Below are 21,241 nucleotides of genomic sequence, written 5' to 3'. Positions count from 1 at the left end.
ATTGCTTTTCAGCAACAGCTTGCCCTACGTTATATCAAAAGAAGGATGTTTGCAGTGTCCAGCAATTCTTTTCACCAATCAGGCATTGAAGCAGTTCATACCCATATGCATAGAAACTTGGGCAAGTTAATGTTGGCACCACACAAGTGCCAGGCAATGAGCAGTTCCAACAAGACAGTTTATCCATCTCTCCTTGTTCAGCACTGTTCTGTCACTGAATCCCATTACTGTTAACATGCACCTTTAATATTACATGAAACCTAACTGGACCTGCCTGTTATGTGATAGAACCAAAGGGCGTAATTTCAGACTAAGGGGTCGTGCATTTAAGACCAAGATGAAGAATTTCTTCTGAGGATAACGAATCTTTGGAATTCTTTACCACAGAGGGCTGTTAAGGCTGGGTTGTTTAGTATATTCAAGGCTGAGAGATTTTTAATCACAAAAGGAATCAAAAGTTATGGAGAAAAGGCAGGAAAATGGAGCTGAAGATTATCAAGTCATCTATGATCTCATTGAACGGCAGAGTAGACTTGATGGGCTGAATGGGTTACTTCTGCACTGGTCTTCTGATCACATCTGTCACTTATACACGTGCATTGTGAATCTTCTGGAAAGTGTGTCCACGTCTCGATCCGTTGGTTTCAATTTGAGAAGCATTTGTGTTCCACTATATAATACTTTGAACGCTGTTGACCTGTATTTTCACCAGTAACAATCATGCCTCATCTGATATTGTCATTTTCTGTTGCATCCCTTCAAAGGCTGCATTGATAAAATTTAAAATCTTGGTATATGGTTGAAACTAAATATGCTGTTCAGTCAGTCATGTGCTTATCATTGATTTGCTGACTCATTCTCAGCAGTAAATCTAAGATGGCCTGTGCTGAGTTGGTTCAAGGGCATATTGCTTCAGAAAACACTCCTCTGTAAACTGAGTTTCATCCAGTCTTTGCATCAAGGTGCGAATCAAATATGTCAGTTTTATACAGCACACACTGGTCAATGTGACTATTGCGACTGTTAGTCAAATTAGTTTTGTTTGACCAGGTCTTCCTATATAACCCTGCAAGTGTTTCCTTTTCAGCTATTTCTCCAATTGCCCTTTTGACAGTTGCTGTTGAACCTGTCCATTCACCTTGCAGACACCGTTATCATGAACTTGTGCTATAAAACTGTGTTTTTAACTTCTCTTTTCTTTACATCATCTTAAATATGTGCATTCTGGATATTGATCCTCCTGCATGTAGAAACAATTTGTCCTCTACTGCATCAAAACTCTAATTTTGAACACCTCATTTTATTAGTCTGATTTACAGCACAGGAGAGGAACTTTCAGCCTCAAACTCATTGTATGGAGCAATCCAGTTGATTTTCTCCCCCCCCCCCCCCCCTCAATCCCTTACAGGTTCATTTCCATTTACAGTCCATCCAATCTGCAACTGCAATAGTTCTTAATGTGAAGACAGGCTTTTGTCTCCACAGACTGTGCGATTGTGGTGATATTGTCATGGACAGATACATCTGCAGCAGGCAGATTGGTGAGCATGATAGTATGTTTTTCTGTTTTATTGGTACTCTCACCACCTGCCACAGCTCCAAACTAGCAGCTGAATCTGGTGGAACTTGACCAGCTTGATCAGTATTGATGCTTCTAAGCAACTCTTGTGGACATTTGAAGTCCGTCATAAAGTCCCTCACCCCAGAGTATGTCCTGCATCTTTCCCACCCTCCGTGCTCGTTCCAAGTGTTGTTTAACATGGAGTACTGACTAATCAGTTGAGGTTAGAGGGGCGGACAATGTAATATAATCAGCAGGAGGTTTCCTTTCCCATGTTTGACCTGCTGCCATGTGACTTTATGGGTTCCATAGTTAATATTTGGACTCCCAGGGCACCTCCCTCCTGACTGTATACACCACTATGTTGCCAATCCTGCTCGTCCTATCCTGCCAGTTAAACACTGAATGCAAGAAGAATTCTGTGCATGCTTCGTGGCTTGGGAGACAGAGCTGCTGCTACTGGATTCTGTTTCTGACCTCAAGTGGCATGCAGGCATGATTGTGAGAGTGACTGACACTTTTCCCATCACTATACTGTTTCTGCAAAAAACTCAGAACCAGGGAGTGGAAAACATTTTCAACATTTTACTACAATATGTGATGACTGCATTTGAATGAATTGTCTATTGGAATGTGCTGTCATTTTCAGATGTAAACGAGATCTTCAGACATGTAAACACTTGAGATAATGATTTCATGTGATGATGTCTCTGATAGACTGGATCAAGAGCTTGACTTCATCCTGTCACAGCAAAAGGAACTGGAAGACCTGCTGGAACCACTGGAGCAATCTGTCAAGGATCAACATGGTACCATTTACCTGCAGCATGCTGATGAAGAGCGAGAGCATACGTGAGTGTTGAGTATTTATAGCAAGATTTAAAACTGGGTAAATCTCCCTGAACACTGACAAGCAAACATTCCCAGAACAGATACATTGCAGGATTAGACTGAGTAAGTTTCTTTCTATGCTGACACCAACAAACCCACTGGGGACATGAACAGTGCTACATTCGAAATGTTGGAGATATAGGACCCAGGGAATGTCATTGAAGACTTGTTTGTGAAATGGTTTCCTGAGGGTGAGAGACTAGAAGGCAGGCATCTCTAAGTGAGAAGGGTGACATTTGAGCAGCTGAATCACAATATGGGCTGGGGCAGAAAATGAGTGGCTTTAAGGATGAAGTGTTTGGAAGCTCAGTTTGGATTCCATTTTGAGATGTAAACTAGCAGCCCAAATTTGTGACAGGGTGGAGGCTTATTTTAGTGACTGAAAGAGTTTCTGATTATGATGAAAACCAGTGATCTTGTTATTCCCCGTGTCAGCATTTTGTTTCATAATTTTGGAAACCCCTAATGTTCAGGTTCTTTTTTTAACTCTCTAAATAGTCAAAGCAAATTGACATTGGAGACGGACCAGTGGATATGTTTGTGTTAGTATGTAGGTGATCGAGGTCCCGTCAGAGGCAGTTCCGAGATGTAATATACCGGCTAGCAATGTAATGGAGCTGGGAGGAAGGCACTTGGAATTTGAACTGACCAGATACTCAAATCCTTGTAATTGCTGACTGATAGACCTTCTATGCATCTCACCACCTAAATGCCCCTAAGCAGCACCTGTACAGGCACCAGTGTCTGTACAGGTGCTGCTTATGGGCATTTGGTTGGTGAGATGCATTGTCATTTCTACACTGCCGTGGCTCCGTCCATGTCAATGAGAATTGTCCAAATTCATTTCCTAAGCTCTGTTTCAAGCTGATGGTGAGCAAGTTTCAAGATGTCAGAGCTGAGTTTGACATGATCACTCCTGTCCTCCTCTTTCAGTTCACTGCTCCAGGATGAATGGATCTTTTTCAGGCTTGAAGAAGTAACTAGCTGTGTGCCTCAGCGTTTGGACCCTAACTATTTAAGTCTATATAAATGTGGGGATAGAAAGTACTGTAGCCAAATTTGCATATATCTCTAAAATAGAACTGTACAGCACAGGAGCAGGCTCTTCTGCCCACAATGTTGTGGCAAACGTGACGCTGAATTAAACTAATCCCTTCTGCCTGCCCTTGGTTCATATTCCTGCATTCCTTACCTATTCATGTGCTTATCTAAAAGTCCCTAAAATGTGTTATGGACTAGGCCAGACCCTCTTGATATTTTCAGAGGGTAACCAAATCCCTAACTCTTTGGTCGTTTAAAGGTAGGTGTGAAGTGTTATATTCCAGATGTGATGCAACTGGTCAAACTTCTCAATACTAAGCAAAATACAATTTATTTAAACACGTTAGTTAAAATACAAAAGGAAGAGGAGTTTAGAATAATTCCACTTCTGGAGAATTTATCTGAACAATAAATGCAGTAACTATTACCATTTAATTGTTCCAATATTGTAACATTCCATAAATACACCCTTTGGAAAAAAGGCAAATCCAGGTGCAGATTCTCATATGCAGTTCTCCAATCCAGGAGGCAAAATAGTCCAGAGAAAATTCAGAAACACTCATTGAAGCTTCCAACTCTCTTGAGACCCCAAAAGTAGCTTATACCACTGAAAAAACAAAAACACAGAAATCTGGATCTGAGAGTTGGCCACACCCATTCAGGCTGTTTATTTAAACAAAACCAAGGCGCCTCAAGCTCTTCAAGTAGACTGTTTGGCGCCTCTGCCCGTTAACCCCTCTTCAAAGGGGAAAAATCAGCTTCCCGGGAATAAAATTATGAATATACAAAGAAGGTTTTGATCATAAAAAGTTTAGTCTTACTCTATTAGTACACTACAATATATATACATTACACTAACTCTAAGCATGCAGACGTTCACAACTACAATCTAGTTCACTCCTTTTTTCCCTGCTACCAAACACCTCTGTCTTTCTTCATCAAAGTCACGACAACACATCCCTTCTGACGAAGGGTCTAGGCCCGAAACGTCAGCCTTCCTGCTCCTCTGATGCTGCTTGGCCTGCTGTGTTCGTTTAGCTCTACACCTTGTTATCTCAGATCCTCCAGCATCTGCAGTTCCTGCTTTCTCTGAAACACAGAAGGGTCTAGGCCCGAAACGTCAGCTTCTGTGCTCCTAACATGCTGCTTGGCCTGCTGTGTTCATCCAGCTTCACACTGTTGTTTTCTCATCCTGCTGCATGCAAATGTTCTTTCCATGTGTGACTAAAAATCACCAAATCGTTGATGTCCTCTTCACATTTGGAAAATCTATAAATGACATCATTGATTATGTTGCTGGTGCATTTTGCATTATCAAATTGCATGACCTTGGTTTAGTCCATTCAGTGTTATGAAAACCGAAATTGTCTTTTGGATAAATGTATCTGCCAGTAAGTTCTGCTTAGAAATATAAATTGCTTGTCCCAGCTTCTCAATTCAGTCTTCCAAATGTGGAATTGGAACTTTGCAACTACGTTGACTTCGCAATACTCCCCACACAATCGCTTTGTGCCATCTGATTTTGATACCATTTTACTATTCATTCATGGGATGAGGGACGTCACTGGCTAGGCAGCATTTATTGCCCATCCCTAAATGCCCAGAAGCAGTTAAGATGCAACTACATTGCGGGTTTGGAATCACATGGAGGCCAGACCAGGTAACGGTGGCAGTTTCCTTCCGTAAAGGACATTAATGAACCAGATAAAATTTTCCTGACAATTGACAATGAATTAACGGTCATTGTTAGATTCTTAATTCCAGATATTTTATTGAATTCACATTCCACCATCTCCTGTGGCGGGATTTGAACCCAGGTCCCCAGTATGTTGTATGGGTCTCTGGAGTAATAGTCCAGTGATACCACTAGGCTGTCGTCACCCCAATTACTATGAGTGAGCTCCAAGTCTCTGCAACTCCCTTCAATTATGTTATCTTTGAGCATGCGTTCAAGTATCTCTCTTTTTAAACCAGTGCCAACTTCAAAGGAGTAAATCGTAAAAATATTGCCTAATTGGCACAGCACTTCTTATATCTGCATCATGTGTAATTAGATTAGAACTTCCTACTTTATTCCCACACATCTCCCCATGTGATTGTAATAATACTTTCAGGTCATTTTTGATTTTCCTCATAAAAGTAACTCAATAATTTACCCCACTCTTTGAGTACTTCCTTATTGTCCAATTTAATTTGAGGAATGCCCAATTTAGAATCCTCTGAACTCGGTTCTTCACTCTTGTACCGAATACCACATTCTCCTCCTTGCTTTCCTTCCCTATCAAGATACCTTTTTGAGCATATTCACACAGCACGTTCTGAGAGATTTCTTTCTATCTGGCAGTATTATCAAATAATTCACCTCAATCAATCTCGTTTTGATTTGATAAGGTCCACTAAACCTTGCTTTTATAGCTTCACCTACCACTGGATGTAACAGTAACACTTTATGACCTCTTGCAAAATTGCTAATTTTTGATTTCTTGTCTGCTTCCTGTTTCATCACAGGCTGTGCTATTTTTAGTTATCTAGCTAACTCGCCCTGCTGTATTTAATCTTTCCCTAAAATTTGACACACAGCAAATATGTGGCCTCTGAACTATGACTCACCAATTTCTCCTTAATTATTTTCAGTAGTCCTCTCACCTCATGCCCCAAAACTAATTCAAATGGACTGAATTTGGTAATTTCATTGGGTGCATCCCTAATTGCAAAAAAAGTACGAATGGAATTCCTTTATCCCAATCTTCTGGATAGTCTTAACTATACACCCTCAACATAGGTCTTTGGAGCAGTGGCATCAAACTTTAATACTTCTGGTGATTCTGGATTGTATGCAGTGAATTTGAACTTCTTTATTCCTAAACTATCCATAACTTCCTTGAATACTTCTGTAAAATTCGATACTTGATCTGATTGTATCTCTTGGGTAGTCTGTATAGATTAGATTCGCTACGGTGTAGAAACAGGCCCTTCAGCCCAACAAGCCCATACTGCCCCTTGAAGCATCCCACCCAGACCCCTGAACACTACAGGCAATTTAGCATGGCCGATCCGCCTAGCCTGCACAATTTGGACTGTGGGAGGAAACCGGAGCACGCGGAGGAATCCCATGCAGACACTGGGAGAATGTGCAAACTCCACACAGACAGTCACCCGACACTGGAATCGAACCCGGGTCCCTGGCACTGTAAGGCTGCAGTGCTAACCACTATAGTGAAAAATTTGAGTAACTTGTGTACAATCCATTTACCTGTGATATTGCATAATGGAATGGCATCTGGAAACCCAGTGGACAAATCCATTATGGTCAACAAGTACTGATTTCCACTTTGTCTTAGATAGGGGTCCAACACAATCATTTGAAACCCTCATCATACGCAGGAATGGGTTTTGAAGGTGCTGGTCTTCCAATTACTTGACATGTATGATATGTCTGACAAGATTCACCTATATCCTTATGCAATCCAGGCCAGTATAAATATTTGTAATTTGGCTTGAGTTTTCCTTCTTCCCAAATGACCTTCTGTGCTATCTTCAACACCTCCTTTCTGTAACCCACTGGTAATACACGGTGATGAACTATGGGAAGGGTCACCGGACCCAAAATGTTAACTCTTTTTTCCTTCACAGATGCTGCCAGACCTGCTGAGCTTTTCCAGTAACTTTGGTTTTGTTTTAATCAAAGATTGACATGCTCCCTTATCTCTTTAAAATTGTAACTCATTTACCTGCTCCTCCTGCCATATGTGAATAAACTTTACCCTTGCAAGTAAATGGTTGAAGACCACTTACTTCTCAACCGACCACTTACTTCTCAACCAACCCCTGACCAGATTGTACATTCTGGCGTGGCTTCGTAGCTTCCACTGTTTTATCCTTTACAGCTTCAACAAAATTCACTGGCCTATCCTGCTTTCTGACATCTGTCCTCCCAGTACTTTTCCAAAATGACCAACATTGCAACTGCATGTGATCAGAGATAATGGGAACTGCACATGCTGGAGAATCCAAGATGACAAAGTGCGAAGCTGGATGAACACAGCAGGCCAAGCAGCATCTCAGGACAACAAAAGCTGACGTTTCGGGCCTAGACCCTTCATCAGAGAGGGGGTTGGGGAGAGAGTCCTGAAATATATAGGGAGAGAGGGGGAGGCGGACCGAAGATGGATAAAGGAGAAGATAGGTGGAGAGGAGAGTATAGGTGGAAGGGGATAGGTCAGTCCGGGGAGGACGGACAGGTCAAGGAGGAGGGATGAAGGTGGTAGGTGGGAAATGGAGGTGCGGCTTGAGGAGGGGATAGGCAACCCCCCCCCCCCCCCCCCCCCCCCCCCCCCCCGCAGTGGTCGAGAATGCCCTTGACCGAGTCTCCCGCAACACATCCCTCGCACCCTACCCCCGCAATAACCGCCCTAAGAGAATCCCCCTCATCCTCACATACCACCCCACCAACCTCCGGATACAACACATCATCCTCTGACACTTCCGCCATCTACAATCCGACCCCACCACCCAAAACATTTTTCCATCCCCACCCTTGTCTGCCCTCTGGAGAGACCACTCTCTCCGTGACTCCCCTGTCCGCTCCACACTCCCCTCCAACCCCACCACACCTGGCACCTTCCCCTGCCACCGCAGGAAGTGCTACACTTGCCTGCACACCACCTCCCTCATCCCCATCCCAGGCCCCAAGATGACTTTACATATTAAGCAGATGTTCACCTGCACATCTGCCAATGTATACTGTATCCACTGTACCCGGTGTGGCTTCCTCCACATTGGGGAAACCAAGCGGAGGCTTGGGGACCGCTTTGCAGAATACCTCCGCTTGGTTCACAGTAAACAACTGCACCTCCCATTCGCGAACCATTTTAACTCCCACTCCCATTCCTTAGATGACGTGTCTATCATGGGCCTCCTGCAGTGCCACAATGATGTCACCCGAAGGTTGCGGGAACAGCAACTCATATTCCGTTTGGGAACCCTGCAGCCCAATGGTATAAATGTGGACTTCACAAGCTTCAAAGTCTCCCCCTCCCCCACTGCATCCCAAAACCAGCCCAGCTCGGCCCCTGATGTCAGAAGCCAGACTTTGATTTATGAACCAACTCGATCATCAACCATTTCTGCTGCTATCTTGCAGTTTTCACACTCTACTCTACCACATGAGTTCTCACTACTTTGGGAAGTGAATTTTTGCTCTGCTCCAAAATAATGGTTTTTCTAAAAACGTCATGCACTTGACCTGTTTTCACTGCAGTTACCCACCTTTGAAAATTTATATTGAGTTTGAAAGAATCAAAGTATATTTAGCCAAGGTCCCTCCTCACATTCCTGAAGCATTATCTATAGGATTCTGGCACAAGCTTGTGTGGTTTAATGTAGCTTTTTTCAACTCATTGTACTCTCCAGATACCTCCTGTCACAGTTTTGCAAATACCTGAACCCTCTGCACCTACCAACTTTGTTTGGATCCACAAAAGCCATGTGATCACTGGCTATTTAATTTGTTTAGCCATTTTCTCAAATGAAACGAAAAAGACTTCGACATCATTCTCTTTGAACTTAAGCAACGCTTGGACGTATTTAAGCAGATCCCCACCAGCCCTTTGATTGCGACAGGTTTGCTCGTTATCACTATCCTCCTCATTAATTTCATGTCACCTCTACCCTTTTAAATTGACTCTTCTCTCTTGTCAGTTTCTGAAGTTCAAATTCTGCCTGATTATCTTCTCTCTTGCTGTTTCTTCTCTCTGTCTCTTTCTTCTGCTAGTGCTTCCCTATCCTTTTTTCCCCCTCTGCTTTTTAATTGTAATTCAAACTGTTCATTTCCTTTTCTCTGTCTATTGTTCTGCCAGGGCTATTCCTTCCTTTTCTTTTGCCTCTAATTCAAGCTACTTCATTTGCACTTGAATTTTAGCCATTTCCAAAGATGCTGATGGCATTTCCAGCAATTTTAAATGCTGTGCAATTGCCACAACGCTCTCCTTTCCTCAAATCCAGTCAATCCTAACTCCAGCAGCTTGTTTGCCAGTTCTAATGCCAATGCTCCTTTTGTAAAACGCCTGAACTTACTAATTTCATTCCTACAAATCTCTTTGTGACCGAAAGAACCAATACTATACAAGGCACACCCTGTGTAAACCAACTGAATTCAACACCTGAAATAAAAGACCCTAACAACCATCACTTGCAGCTTTTGAGTCCAACAATCCTAAACCCAACCTGGAATTACAGATTTTGATCCCAACGAGCCTGCAATTTGTTATGGACCAGACCAGAGTTCCTCAATATTTCTAAGAAGGTAGCCTAGACTAACTTTTCTTTTGAAAGATAACTGTGAAGTGCGGTTCTCCAGGTGTGATGTGACTTGTCCAATTCCTTAATGTTAAGCAAAATAATTCATTTATACACTGCAGTTTAAATACAAATAGGGAATTGAGAATATCTTAACTATTGGAAAATTTAACTGAATAATAAATTTAGTAACTATTGCTAATTAACTGTTCCCAATATAGTAACATCCCAGAAAAACATCACCTTGACAAAAAAATAAATATTGTACAGATTCTCACAAGCAGTCCTCCAATCCTGGAGGAAAAACTATCAAGAGAAATTTCAGAGGAAGTAACAGCTAGGAGACATTCACTGAAGCTTCCACTGTTTGGAGACCCCCAAAGGCCGCCTCTGCTCATGAAAAACGAAAACCCAAAAATCTGGATTGGTTAGAGCTGGCCACACCTGTTCAGGTGTGAAGAACCCAAGGCGTCCCAATATGTTAACTCTAGTGATTCTGTTAGACTGCTCGGTGTTTCTGCCTTACAATCTCTCTTCAAAAACCAGGACAAAATAACTTCTTGAAGTCACAGCATGTCACAAAAGCTCCAATCATATCTGCCGCCACCACCACTCCTGGCAGCGTGTTCCACACTCCAACCATTTTCCATGTAAAAACAAAAAAAACTTCCCCTGCACATCTCCTTTGAACTTTCTCCCTCTGACTTTAGATGCAAGCCTCCCTATATTAGACATTTCAACTCGTGGGGGAAATATATTCTGACTGTAAACCCTCATAACTTTGTAGACTTCTATCAAGTCTGTCCTCAGTCTCTGCTACTCTAGGGGAAACAACCCATATTTTTCTAGCCTCTCCTTAAAGCTTATACCCTTTAATCTAGGTAGCATCCTTGTAAACTTCTTCTGCACTGACTCAAGCCTCTACCTTGTTCACGTAATGTGATAACCAGAATTGAACCAGTACTCTGTGTGGCCTGACCAAAGTCTTATGAAGATGCAGTATGATAGCCTGACTTTTGTACTCAATTCTCTAACCAATTAAGGCAGCATGCCATATGCCATCCTTATCCACTGTTTACTTGGTTGCTGCTTTCAGGGAGCTGTGGACTTGAGCCCCAAGATCCCCCAGTACATCGGTGCTGTTCAGGTTCCTGCCATTAACTCTACTTTTCTTTAACATTTGATCTCCCAAAGTGCAACACTTATCCGGATTAAACTCCATCTGCTATTTTTCCACCCATATCTGCAGTTGATTTATATTTCTCTGCATCCTTTGACTCTTTGCAACGCAACTCAACTCAACTGCAAACCAGCTAACCTACATATGTACATCTTCATCCAAGCCATTTCTGTATATCTCAAACAGCAGAGCTCCCAATATGGATCTGTGTGGTACATACTAGTCACAGACCTCCATCCAACAAAACACCCAATCGCCATTACCATCTGCCTTCTGTGGGCAAGCCAGTTCTGAATCCATGTAACTGAGACGCCCATGGATTCCCTGCATCTTAATCTTCTGGATGAGTCTACCAGATGATGGACCTTGTTGAAAGCCTTACTAAAAATCCATGCAGGCAACATCCGCTGCTCGACCTTGATCACTTTATCACCTCAAAAAATTCAATTGTGTTCATAAGACATGACCCGCCCCATCCAAAGCCATACTAACTGTCCCTAATTAGGCTATGCTTTTCCAAATGTGTGTAAAACCTATCCCTAAGATTGGTCTCCTTGTTTCCCAGCCACCGATGTGAGTCTCACCGGTCTATAGTTTCCTGGATTATCCCTGTCTCCCTACTTGAACAGAAAAACAACATTAGCTACTTGCCAGATCTCCAGTGGCTAGCAAGGATACAAAGATATTGGTCAGGTTCCCAGAAATCTCCTCTCTTGCCTTGCTCATTAATCTGGGATTGATACCATCAAGTCCTGGGGATTTACCTATCTTAATGCACTTCAAGAGATGCAACACCACTTCTTTCTTGATCTCAAAATGGCCTCGCATATTAACATGCTCTACACTAATCTCACTACCCTTCCTGTCCTTCTCCTGGGTGAATACGAATGCAAAATACTAGTTTAGGATCTCACTCAAGTCTGCTTCATCCAAGTACGAGTTCCCTCCTTTATCGTCGAGTGGTCCCACCTTCTCCCTAGTCATCCTCTCGTTTTAAATATGTCATAAAAAGCTTTGGGATTCTCTTTAACCACTTGCTAGGGTCATTTCATGGTCCCTTCTTGCTCTCCTAAATTCCTGTTTGCATTCTTTCCTGCTCCCTTTATATTCCTTATGGGCCCTGTCCCATTTTAGTTTCCTCAACCTTTTTACTGAATTCACAACTTCCCACACTATCCAAGGATCCGTTACCTTGCCATCTTTGTCCTTCTTCCTTACTGGAACATGTGGTCCTATACGCTGATCAACTATCTGAAATCTTAAGGAGTCGTGATCACTGGTTTCAAAATGTTGTCCCACTGAAAGGTCAGTCTCCTGGCTAGGTTCATTAGCCAATACCAGGTCGAGTATGGCCCCTCCTCTAGTTGGACTAACCACATATTGTTTCAAGAAACTCTCCTGGATGCACTTAACAAAATATTGCCCCATCTAACCCTCTTGCTCAAAGGGAATCCCATTCAATTTTGGGAAAGTTAAAGTCACCCACTTTGACAACCCTGTTAGTGTATCTTTCTGTAATCTGCCTGCATGTTTGTTCCTCAATGTTTTGGTAGCTGTTTGAGGGCCTATAATGTAATACTGCTAGAGTGATTGCACCTATCTTATTTTTGAGCCCAGTGGTTGAGCTGTCCAATTTATCCTCTGCGACATTCTCCCTGAATAGTAATACAACTCCTCCATCTCTTTTCGTTTTCTCTCTAACTAACTCGTTGAAAATGATGATACCTTGGAACGTTGAACAGCCAGCCGTGTCCCCCTCTTAACCAAGTCTCTAATGGCCACAACATCATAGTCCCATTTACTGAATCAAGACCAAAGCTCATTTATAATACTCCTTGCATTTGAAATCAAAACAATTCAGGCCATTAATGTCATCATAACAAAGTGTGGAGCTGGATGAACACAGCAGACCAAGCGGCATCTTAGGAGCACAAAAGCTGACGTTTCGGGCCTAGACACTTCTTCAGAAAAAAAATGTCATGTTCATTTACCTAGTCAGATGTCAAACAACTCCAGGTTATAGTCCATCTGACAAAGGAGCAGCACTCTTAAAGCTTGTGATTTCAAATAAACATCTTGGACTATAACCTGTTGTCATGTGACCTCTGACCTTGCCCACTGCAGACATTTCCACATAATGTTCATTTACCTGTCTCTGCCTGTCCTTTCTTTCTGGCTTACTGTTTCTAACATTTGCCTTCCCCATATCCCTCCACTTGCTGACATGCTGCTGTGGTTTCCAGCCCTGGGCACTCCAGTTCAAACTGTCCCGAGTAGCACTAGGAACCCTCTGGTTGGTTCTCTTCTGGTTTAAGTGCGACCTGTCCCTCTTGTATAGGCACCCCTGCCCCTGAAGCGGTCCCAATGATCTAAGAACCTGAGACCCTGTCCCCTGCACCAGCTCCTTAGCCATCTATTCATCTATCCTGTCTTTCTATTGCTTGCCTCACTAGCATGTAGCACTGGTAGTAACCAGGGATTACTACCCTTGAGATCCTACTTTTCATCTTCTTTCCTAACTTCCTGTATTCAGCCCTCTTGCTACGTATGTTGTTGGTACCAATGTGCACCATGACCTCTGGCTCCTCACCCTCCCCCTTAAGAATTTCATGCAACCTCTTGCGGTCCTTAACCTTGGTATCAGGGAGACAGCACACCATCTAGGTGTCTCGAACGTGACCACAGAAATGCCCGTCTGAGCCCCTAACTCAGCCCCGTTTATCGTACCACTACCAGTCACTTAGACTTTGCCTAAGGTAGAAAAGTATGTTTCAATGAAGAAATATGAAATTTAGAAATGGAAAGGTTAAGTGAATAGGCCAAAATTTGCCCGTGAAGTTTAATATGGATAAATATGAGGTTATCCGTTTTCATCTGAGGACTAGAAAGGCAACTTATGATCTAAATCAGGAGAAACCTGGCTGCTTTGGTGAAAGGGATTGGGATCTCTTTGCGCATGATTTGCGGAAAGCAAGTACACCAGGTACAAAAAGTAACAAGGAAGGCAAGTGAAATTTTAGAATTTATTGCGAAAGGAATAAGAGTTTAAAATAGGGAAGTGTTGCTGTAATTGGGCAAAGCAATGGTGAGACTGCATCTTGAGTACTGCGTACAGTTTCTGTCCCCTTAATTGAGATATGTAATTGCATTGGAGACAGTTCAGAGAAGGTTCACAAGATCAATGTCAGATGAAAGGCCTGTCTTTGGAGGAGAGAGTGAGCAGTTTACGCTTATACTCAGAGTTTAGAAGACTGAGTGGTGATTTAATTAAGGTATATATGATGCTAATAGAGGTCAGTACATCAAATGGAGCAAATGTTTTCTATTGTGGGGCAATTTAGAACAAGAGGTAATAGTTTTAGGTTAAGGGGTAGCAGACTTAAAGCATATCAGGCCAAACTAATTCTCTGAATGGGTTATGAATGTGTGGAATTCACTACAGCACCAGGGTGTTGTAAATCCTTGGAAACTGAGTAAATTTAAGGAGGTAATAAACAGATTTTTAATCAGTCGTGAGTTGAAGTTTTATGGGGAGCAGGCAGGGTGTTGATTATATCTCAACCTCAATCTATCATCGTAATACGAAATAGTGGAATAGGCTCAAGGGGTTGAATTGCCTACTTATTCCTTCTAATTCTTGCATTTTTATGTACTTCCGTGTTACTGACCAGTTATAAACTGGCGGAGAATATTGATGCTCAACTGAAGAGGATGGCCCAAGATCTGAAGGAAATTATCCAGCATCTCAATACCACTAGTGGTTCCTCGGAGATTGGTGATCCAGTAAGTAGATTTAGTGTCTCTTTGTAGAAACTTGACCAGTCAGCCCATCAGACTTGGGGTGCTAGCGTATCACTTGGAGGAGACCCTCTAACATCATTATTTGGTCTGACACTGAACGTAGTGTCCAAGACACTGAACTAAATGATGGACAGTAGTGGGTCCAGCACCAGGTATGTGGAGTGGAGCTAGTACCAGTCTGTACTGTGTACCCTTGGTTTTTTAGGGTATAGCACAATGATGCTTACGTGAATATTAGGGCTCATTAGATTGTAGGTGCATTGCTTTGCAGAGATGGTGAAAGATCACATTTAAATGTAATTACAGTATTGTCGCCAGTTCAGATCTCCCAAAAAAAAGCCTATAAATGACAATGACTCCAGTTTTAATTTGAGTTGTCCAGAATGTCACTTGCCAAGTTACTGTCGTCTTAGATGAAATAAGAGTGACCTGGAAATCTCTTCAACCTCCCACATTGAGCACTTTGCTGTTGCCTAGGACTGTTGGTGCATTTTATATATGCAGTATTAAATTTTATAAACCATTAAAAAAAGGAGTAGGCCATTTGGCCCCTCAAGTCTGCTGCACCATTAAATATAATCAGAGTTGTTCTTCCAACTCCACACTCCCTATACTCTTTGATCTCTTTTAACCCCAAGAGCTATATCTAACTCCTTCTTGAAAAGACGCAGTGTTTTGGATCAACCTCTTTCTGTTGCAGCTAATTGCACAGACTCGCCACTATTTGGATGCAGAAATTTCTCGCCATCTCAGTTTTCACATGACACCAGGTTAAATTCAAACAGGTTTATTTAATATCACAAGCTTTTGGAGCACTGTTCCTTCTTCAGGTAAAATGACAAAGGAGCAGTGGACAGCTTATGAATTTAAATAAATCTGTTCGACTGTAACCTGGTGTTGTGACTTCTGACTTTGTCCACCCCCATCTAACATCGGTATCTTCACATCTTCTGAGTTTTAAACTGTCTACCTTGCATCCTTAAACTGCGATCTCTTGTTCTAAATTCCCCAGTCATTGAGAATACCCTTACTGCGTTTACACTGTTCAATTGTGTTCAAACCTTGTAGGCTTCCCTATGATGCCTGCACCTACCCCCCTCCATATTCACTTAAATGTCAGTGAATATAGTCCTAAATTCTCACGTTCTGAACTGTCAACATCCTTTCTCCCCAGCACTCCAAACACCCTCATCACCACCCCCCTCTTCACGATTGCATAAATAGTGGGAGGCACGGTGGCTCAGTGGTTAGCACTACAGCCTCACAGGACCAGAGACCCGGGTTCGATTCCAGCCCCAGGTAACTGTGCAGAGTTTGCACATTCTCCCTGTGTCTGCGTAGGTTTCCTCCGGGTGCTCTGGTTTCCTCCCATAGTCCAAAGATGTGCAGGCTAGATGGATTGGCCATGCTAAATTGCCTGTGGTGTTCAGGGCTGTGTGGGTTATAGGGGGATGGGTCTGAGTGGGATGCATCAAGGGGCGGTGTGGACTTGTTGGGCCGAAGGGCCTGTTTCCACATTGTAGGGAATCTAATCTTACAAAATGCTGCCCCCTCCACACTTCACCGGCTCTGAAGAGTCATCTAGACTCCACTTTAGCCTGCTTCCTCTCCATGGATGCTACCTGACCTGCTATGAACTTCAGCATTTTTTGTTTTTACTGTTCAAAATAATGTGGTTTTAAGTGTGGAGAGCTGACTACAGAAATTCTCTGGGTTATAATTTTAAATCAGTCATTAAGTTGCTTTTCCTGTCACCTCTTGCCTTTCAGTTGCAACAAATTTGCAAGATTCTCAATGCCCACATGGATTCTCTGCAATGGATTGATCAGAGTTCAGGTACTCACGACAGCTTCCTTGGGCTATATTTTAAAGACAGGATACTTGAACGCTGGAAGGTTGCCTGAGTGTTAGAGATGGTGTATCCTCAGAGCTAGATGTGCTGTGGCTGCTTTCCTCTGTTTTTCTTGCTAACTACTTATAAAAATTCCCTCCTAGGTATTACTTGTGAAAGTCCCTATTAACATTGAGTATTAACACTGCCTACTGGATAACATTTGATTAGCTTATGGGTACAAATCCTAGTCCAGAAATTTCAGCATATTGAAGCTGGCAGTCTAGTATGGTTTCAGAGATAAGCCTGAAACGTCGGTTTTCCTGCTGCTATGATGCTGCTTGGCCTGTTATGCTCATTCAGCTGTACATGTGTTATCTTAGTCTAGTATGGTACTTGGGGGAAGTGGTGTGATGCATGAGATTTTAAACAGACTCTGGTCTTCTTGGATGTAACATTTTCCAAAGTGCTATTTTGAAGAGCAACTAGCTCTGATAGTCTCTTGCCCAGTGTTTGCCACTCCAGCAACATCAAAGAACAATACAGCACAGGCCCTTCAGTCCTCCAAGTTTGTGCTGACACATTTTGCCCTTCCATTCTAAAACTGTTGTCATTTACAGGATCTGCATCCTTCTATTCCCTTCCTATTCATGTCTTCATGGTGCTTCTCGAATGCTGCTATTTTGTCTGCTTCCGCCATCACTTCTGGCAGTGCATTTTGGGCAGTCACCATCCTTGCCTCACAACGTCTTGCATTCCTAAGCAGGCAAACCCATTCTATCCAAGTGTGGAACTCGAAGGACACAGCAGGTCAGGCAGCATCAGAGGAAGAGGAAAGCTGACATTTCAGATCGGGATCCTCCTTCGGAAATGGGAAGGAAAACTCAGAAATAAATGGAAAGAGGAGGAGTGGGGCTGGGGACGTTGGGTGGTATGGTGATAGGCAAGTGCATGTAGGCAGTGGTTGGGATTGGTCAGTGGGTTGCACTGATGGGTAGGTGGGGGAGAAGATGGGCAGATTGTGTCAGGTCAAGGATGCAGGGATGATCGGAAGGGTTAGTCATGGGATGAGGCTGGGGGAAGAGATTTTGAAACTGGTGAAATCCACATTTACACCATCAGGTTGTAGGCTTCTGAGAAAAATATGAGGTGCTGCTCCTCCAATTTGCAGGTGACATCATTTTGACACTGAAGGAGGCCCAGGATGGACATGTCACCCAGGGAGTGAGTCTCTGCTTGGCTTCACCGATGTAGAGGGGACCACATTGGTTACATTGGATACAGTCGACCAAGTTGACTGATGTGTAGGTGAAGCCCCGTCTGATATGGATGGTTCTTTTTGTGCTTTGAATGTAGGTGAGGGGGTCAGGTGTAGCACTTCCTGCGGTTGCAGGTAAAGATGCTGAGGGTGGTGGGGTTAGTCGGGAGTGTGGAACGGACAACGGAGTCACGGAGTAAGTGGTTCCAAGAAAGGCAGATGGAGTGGGGAAGGAAATATAATCTTTGGGTGTGGGATTGGATTATAGGTGGCGGAGAAGATGTTGGATGCAGAGGTTGGTGCGGAGAGATGTGAGGACAAGGGGGATTCTGTCGTTTTTTGTTTTTGTTGGGGTGTGGCACAGGTGTGGAAAATGCAAGAGATGTGTTTGAGAGCATTTTCAGTCACCGAAGAGGGCAAGTTACAGGATTTGAAATAGGAGAACATTGGGCTGTGCAGGAGTGGAATGCCCCCTCTTGGAAGCAGATGCGGCGGAGGCAGAGAAATTAGGAATAAGTGATTGCATTCTTGCAGGAAGTTGGGTGAGAGGAGGTATGGTCAAGGTAGTCAGTGGGCTTGAAATAGATGTTGGTTACGAGGCAGTCATCAGAGATGGAAAAATAGTGGGGTCCATGAAGGAGAGGGAGGTTCGAAGATGGCCCAGGTTGATGAACTTTTCAAGCTCCTCGTGGGAGCACGAGGCTGCGCCGATACGGTCATCGATGTAGTGGAGGAAGAGATGGGGGATTGTGCCAGTTTAGCAGCAGAAGAGGCTTTGTCCCACATATCCTACAAAGAAGCAGGCATAGCTTGGGCCCATGCGGTGCCCGTGGCCACCCTCTTAGTTTGTACAAATTGAGTGACATATCCATCCTGGGCCTCCTTCAGTGTCACAATGACGCCACCCGCAAACTGGAGGAGCAGCACCACCTCATATTTCACCTTAAGAGCCTACAACCCAATGGCCTAAACATGGATTTTACCAGTTTCAAAATCTCCCCACCCCCAGCCTCATCCCAAGACCAACCACCTCCTCTTCCACACCTCCATGACCTGACAAAATCTGTGATCATCCTCCACCAATTCCTTGTCTTTAGTGAATGCAGACAAAGTATTCTTTCAGGACCTCATACCTCTACTAGCTCCACACATAGATTCTTTCCTTGTCCTTGAGTGGGCTCAGCCTTTCCTTGGCTACCCTCTTACTTTATATATAAATATAAAAACCTTAGGACTCTCCTTAATCAGATTTGCCAATGACTTTTCATGCCCCCTTTTTAGCCCTTCTAAAGTTCTTCCCCACTTTCCTTATATACTCCAAGGGCTACATTAGTTCCCATCTTCCTAAACCATATGAATGCTTTCTTTTTCTTCTTGACCAAAGTTGTAATGTCCCTGATCATCCAAGGTTCACTAACTTGCCATACCTATCCTTTATTCTCACAGGAACGTGCTGCTCCTGAGCTCTCTTCAACTACAGGTTGAAATACTTGCATACGTCCAATGTGTAGTTACCCTGAAACAGCTGCCCCCAATCAATTCTCCAGTTCCTGCCTAATATTGTTGTAGTTGACCTTCTCTTCCCAACCCCCACCAAGTTTAAAACCTTCACCCAAGAATTGCTGTTATCCTATCCATGAGTATCTTAAAACTCTCAATGTTCTGGTCACGGTATTAACGTCAGTAAAATTCAATCACTGCTCACAGTGTGTTGCTACATCTGGGAGCTTATTGTGAAAACATTGGCCGCTGCCATTCCTACCATACAATAACCACTCTTTGAAAGTGCTTAATTGGTAATAGAAAATTTGGAGCTATCTTGAGACTGAAGACTTGCATTTAGTTACACTTCTTTTCCCTCAATTGCAACGACATAACAGCTGAAGTATTAGATCCTACTTGCTATCCAAAGACTTCAGACGTTTACATGTACTTGCTCTCAGCCTAATGTCTGGTTGCTCAATGCCACCAGCTTTGGGTGAGGTGGGGGCAGTCAGTGCCAGGGCTACTTAGTGTTTATCTTTGCTTCCCCCTCAATGCATGCGTTCCTATATATTGTAGAATGGACAGAAGCTACCATAAGTGGAGTTCTATTTGCAGAGCACATGCAAATTTGGCAGTGAAGGACAAGCTCCAGGGAATACCTTTGAAATTTTTTTCCATATTATTTTCTGAGTCACAAGTCATGGTGCCTGATGCCGTGTAATCACTAGTGTCCTCTGAGTAACTGGTTGCCGGTGCCTGGTTAGTTGAGAGTGAGGCACCAGTGACAGCATCTGTTGGTTTCAAGCTGGTGATCATGTTGTAGTTGTCCTGAATGGTTCAGGAAAGAATGAGTGGAATTACCTTGATGACCATGGGATTGTCTAGCAGTAAGATTATCAATACTCAGCCAGAATCGTGTGTCAGCTCCTGTTGAGCATGCTCACTTGCAATACTAAGGAGATGTCCCTTTAAAACATTTTTTCTTTACATTGTACCTTTTACTGTAATAAAACAACTGCAAGGTTCTCCACAGAAGTATTAACAAAACACCGAGCTCCACACCAGCTAAGGCTTGGTGGCAAAGGTAATCTTTATAGAGAGCCTTCAAAGAAGAAAGTGAGGTTTTTTTCTTGGACAGGGGCTGTATGTGTCATTTGTATCCTTTTGTTCAGTGACTCCTAGTTAAGGAGCTGTAAGGGAAGAAAATTAATTCTAGACTTACATTCGCTGGCCAACTGCAAGTACTACAGAGCTCACCCACATGTTCCCCTTGCGAAACCTCATGTTAATATAATGCTGGCAATCTTTTTATTTCTCAGTCTTGCTGCAGAAGAAAGTGGAGGATGTCTCAAAACAGTTTGAAATCCGTCGGAGAGAGCAAGAAAGAAACTGCAGAATTACATTTGACTGAACCCGGTTGGGAATTAACTTGCACCATGAACCTGTACCATTCTTTTTTCCAATTTGTTTTCAATAAAGAATCTCATTATTGCTCAGTAACTGTAAGACTGTGTGCATGGATATAGTGTTCAGTCTAGATTTTTAAGTTGTAACTCTTGCAGTAGGTTGGTATAGGAGATGGTAATGAAATCAGCATGGTTTGAGTCTTTGTAAGGATATTTAACTCAAGGTCGCAGCGCTGTAGAGCAATCCAGTCAGTTCCAGTCTTCCACTGTATCCTGTGGATTTGCCAGTGTATTTCCTTCAAGTGCCTCCATTTCCCATCACCCTCATCATTCACAATGTAAAGCAGTTCTGCCTCATTCATACAGTGATGGGCAGCAATTCAGTCCATTGTGAGCTCTAGCTCTTCGTGTAGTGATATGTTTAGTCCCACTAGATCTTGATCAGATGGGGAAGTGGGCTGAGGATTGGCAAATGCAATCCAACACAGAT

The 21,241-nt window shown here is 43.1% G+C and overlaps 1 protein-coding gene across 1 annotated transcript in view; it reads left to right on the top strand.

Annotated features, from left to right (window-relative positions):
• nup62l (nucleoporin 62 like) overlaps positions 1-20,845 on the top strand; it is a 48,937-nt gene extending 28,092 nt beyond the window's left edge. The window contains exons 10-13 of the mRNA XM_048544376.1: positions 2,279-2,413; positions 14,642-14,753; positions 16,541-16,607; positions 20,665-20,845. Coding sequence (XP_048400333.1) covers positions 2,279-2,413; positions 14,642-14,753; positions 16,541-16,607; positions 20,665-20,756 — 406 coding nt within the window. The 3' untranslated portion in view covers positions 20,757-20,845. The remainder of the gene's footprint in view (positions 1-2,278; positions 2,414-14,641; positions 14,754-16,540; positions 16,608-20,664) is intronic.
• Positions 20,846-21,241: the final 396 nt, after the last annotated feature.

This window comes from Stegostoma tigrinum, chromosome 15 (assembly GCF_030684315.1).
Source record: "Stegostoma tigrinum isolate sSteTig4 chromosome 15, sSteTig4.hap1, whole genome shotgun sequence".
In the NCBI taxonomy this organism is placed as follows: domain Eukaryota; kingdom Metazoa; phylum Chordata; class Chondrichthyes; order Orectolobiformes; family Stegostomatidae; genus Stegostoma; species Stegostoma tigrinum.
The sequence above is the reverse complement of the archived record's forward strand: the minus strand, read 5'-3'. Positions and strand labels throughout refer to the sequence as shown.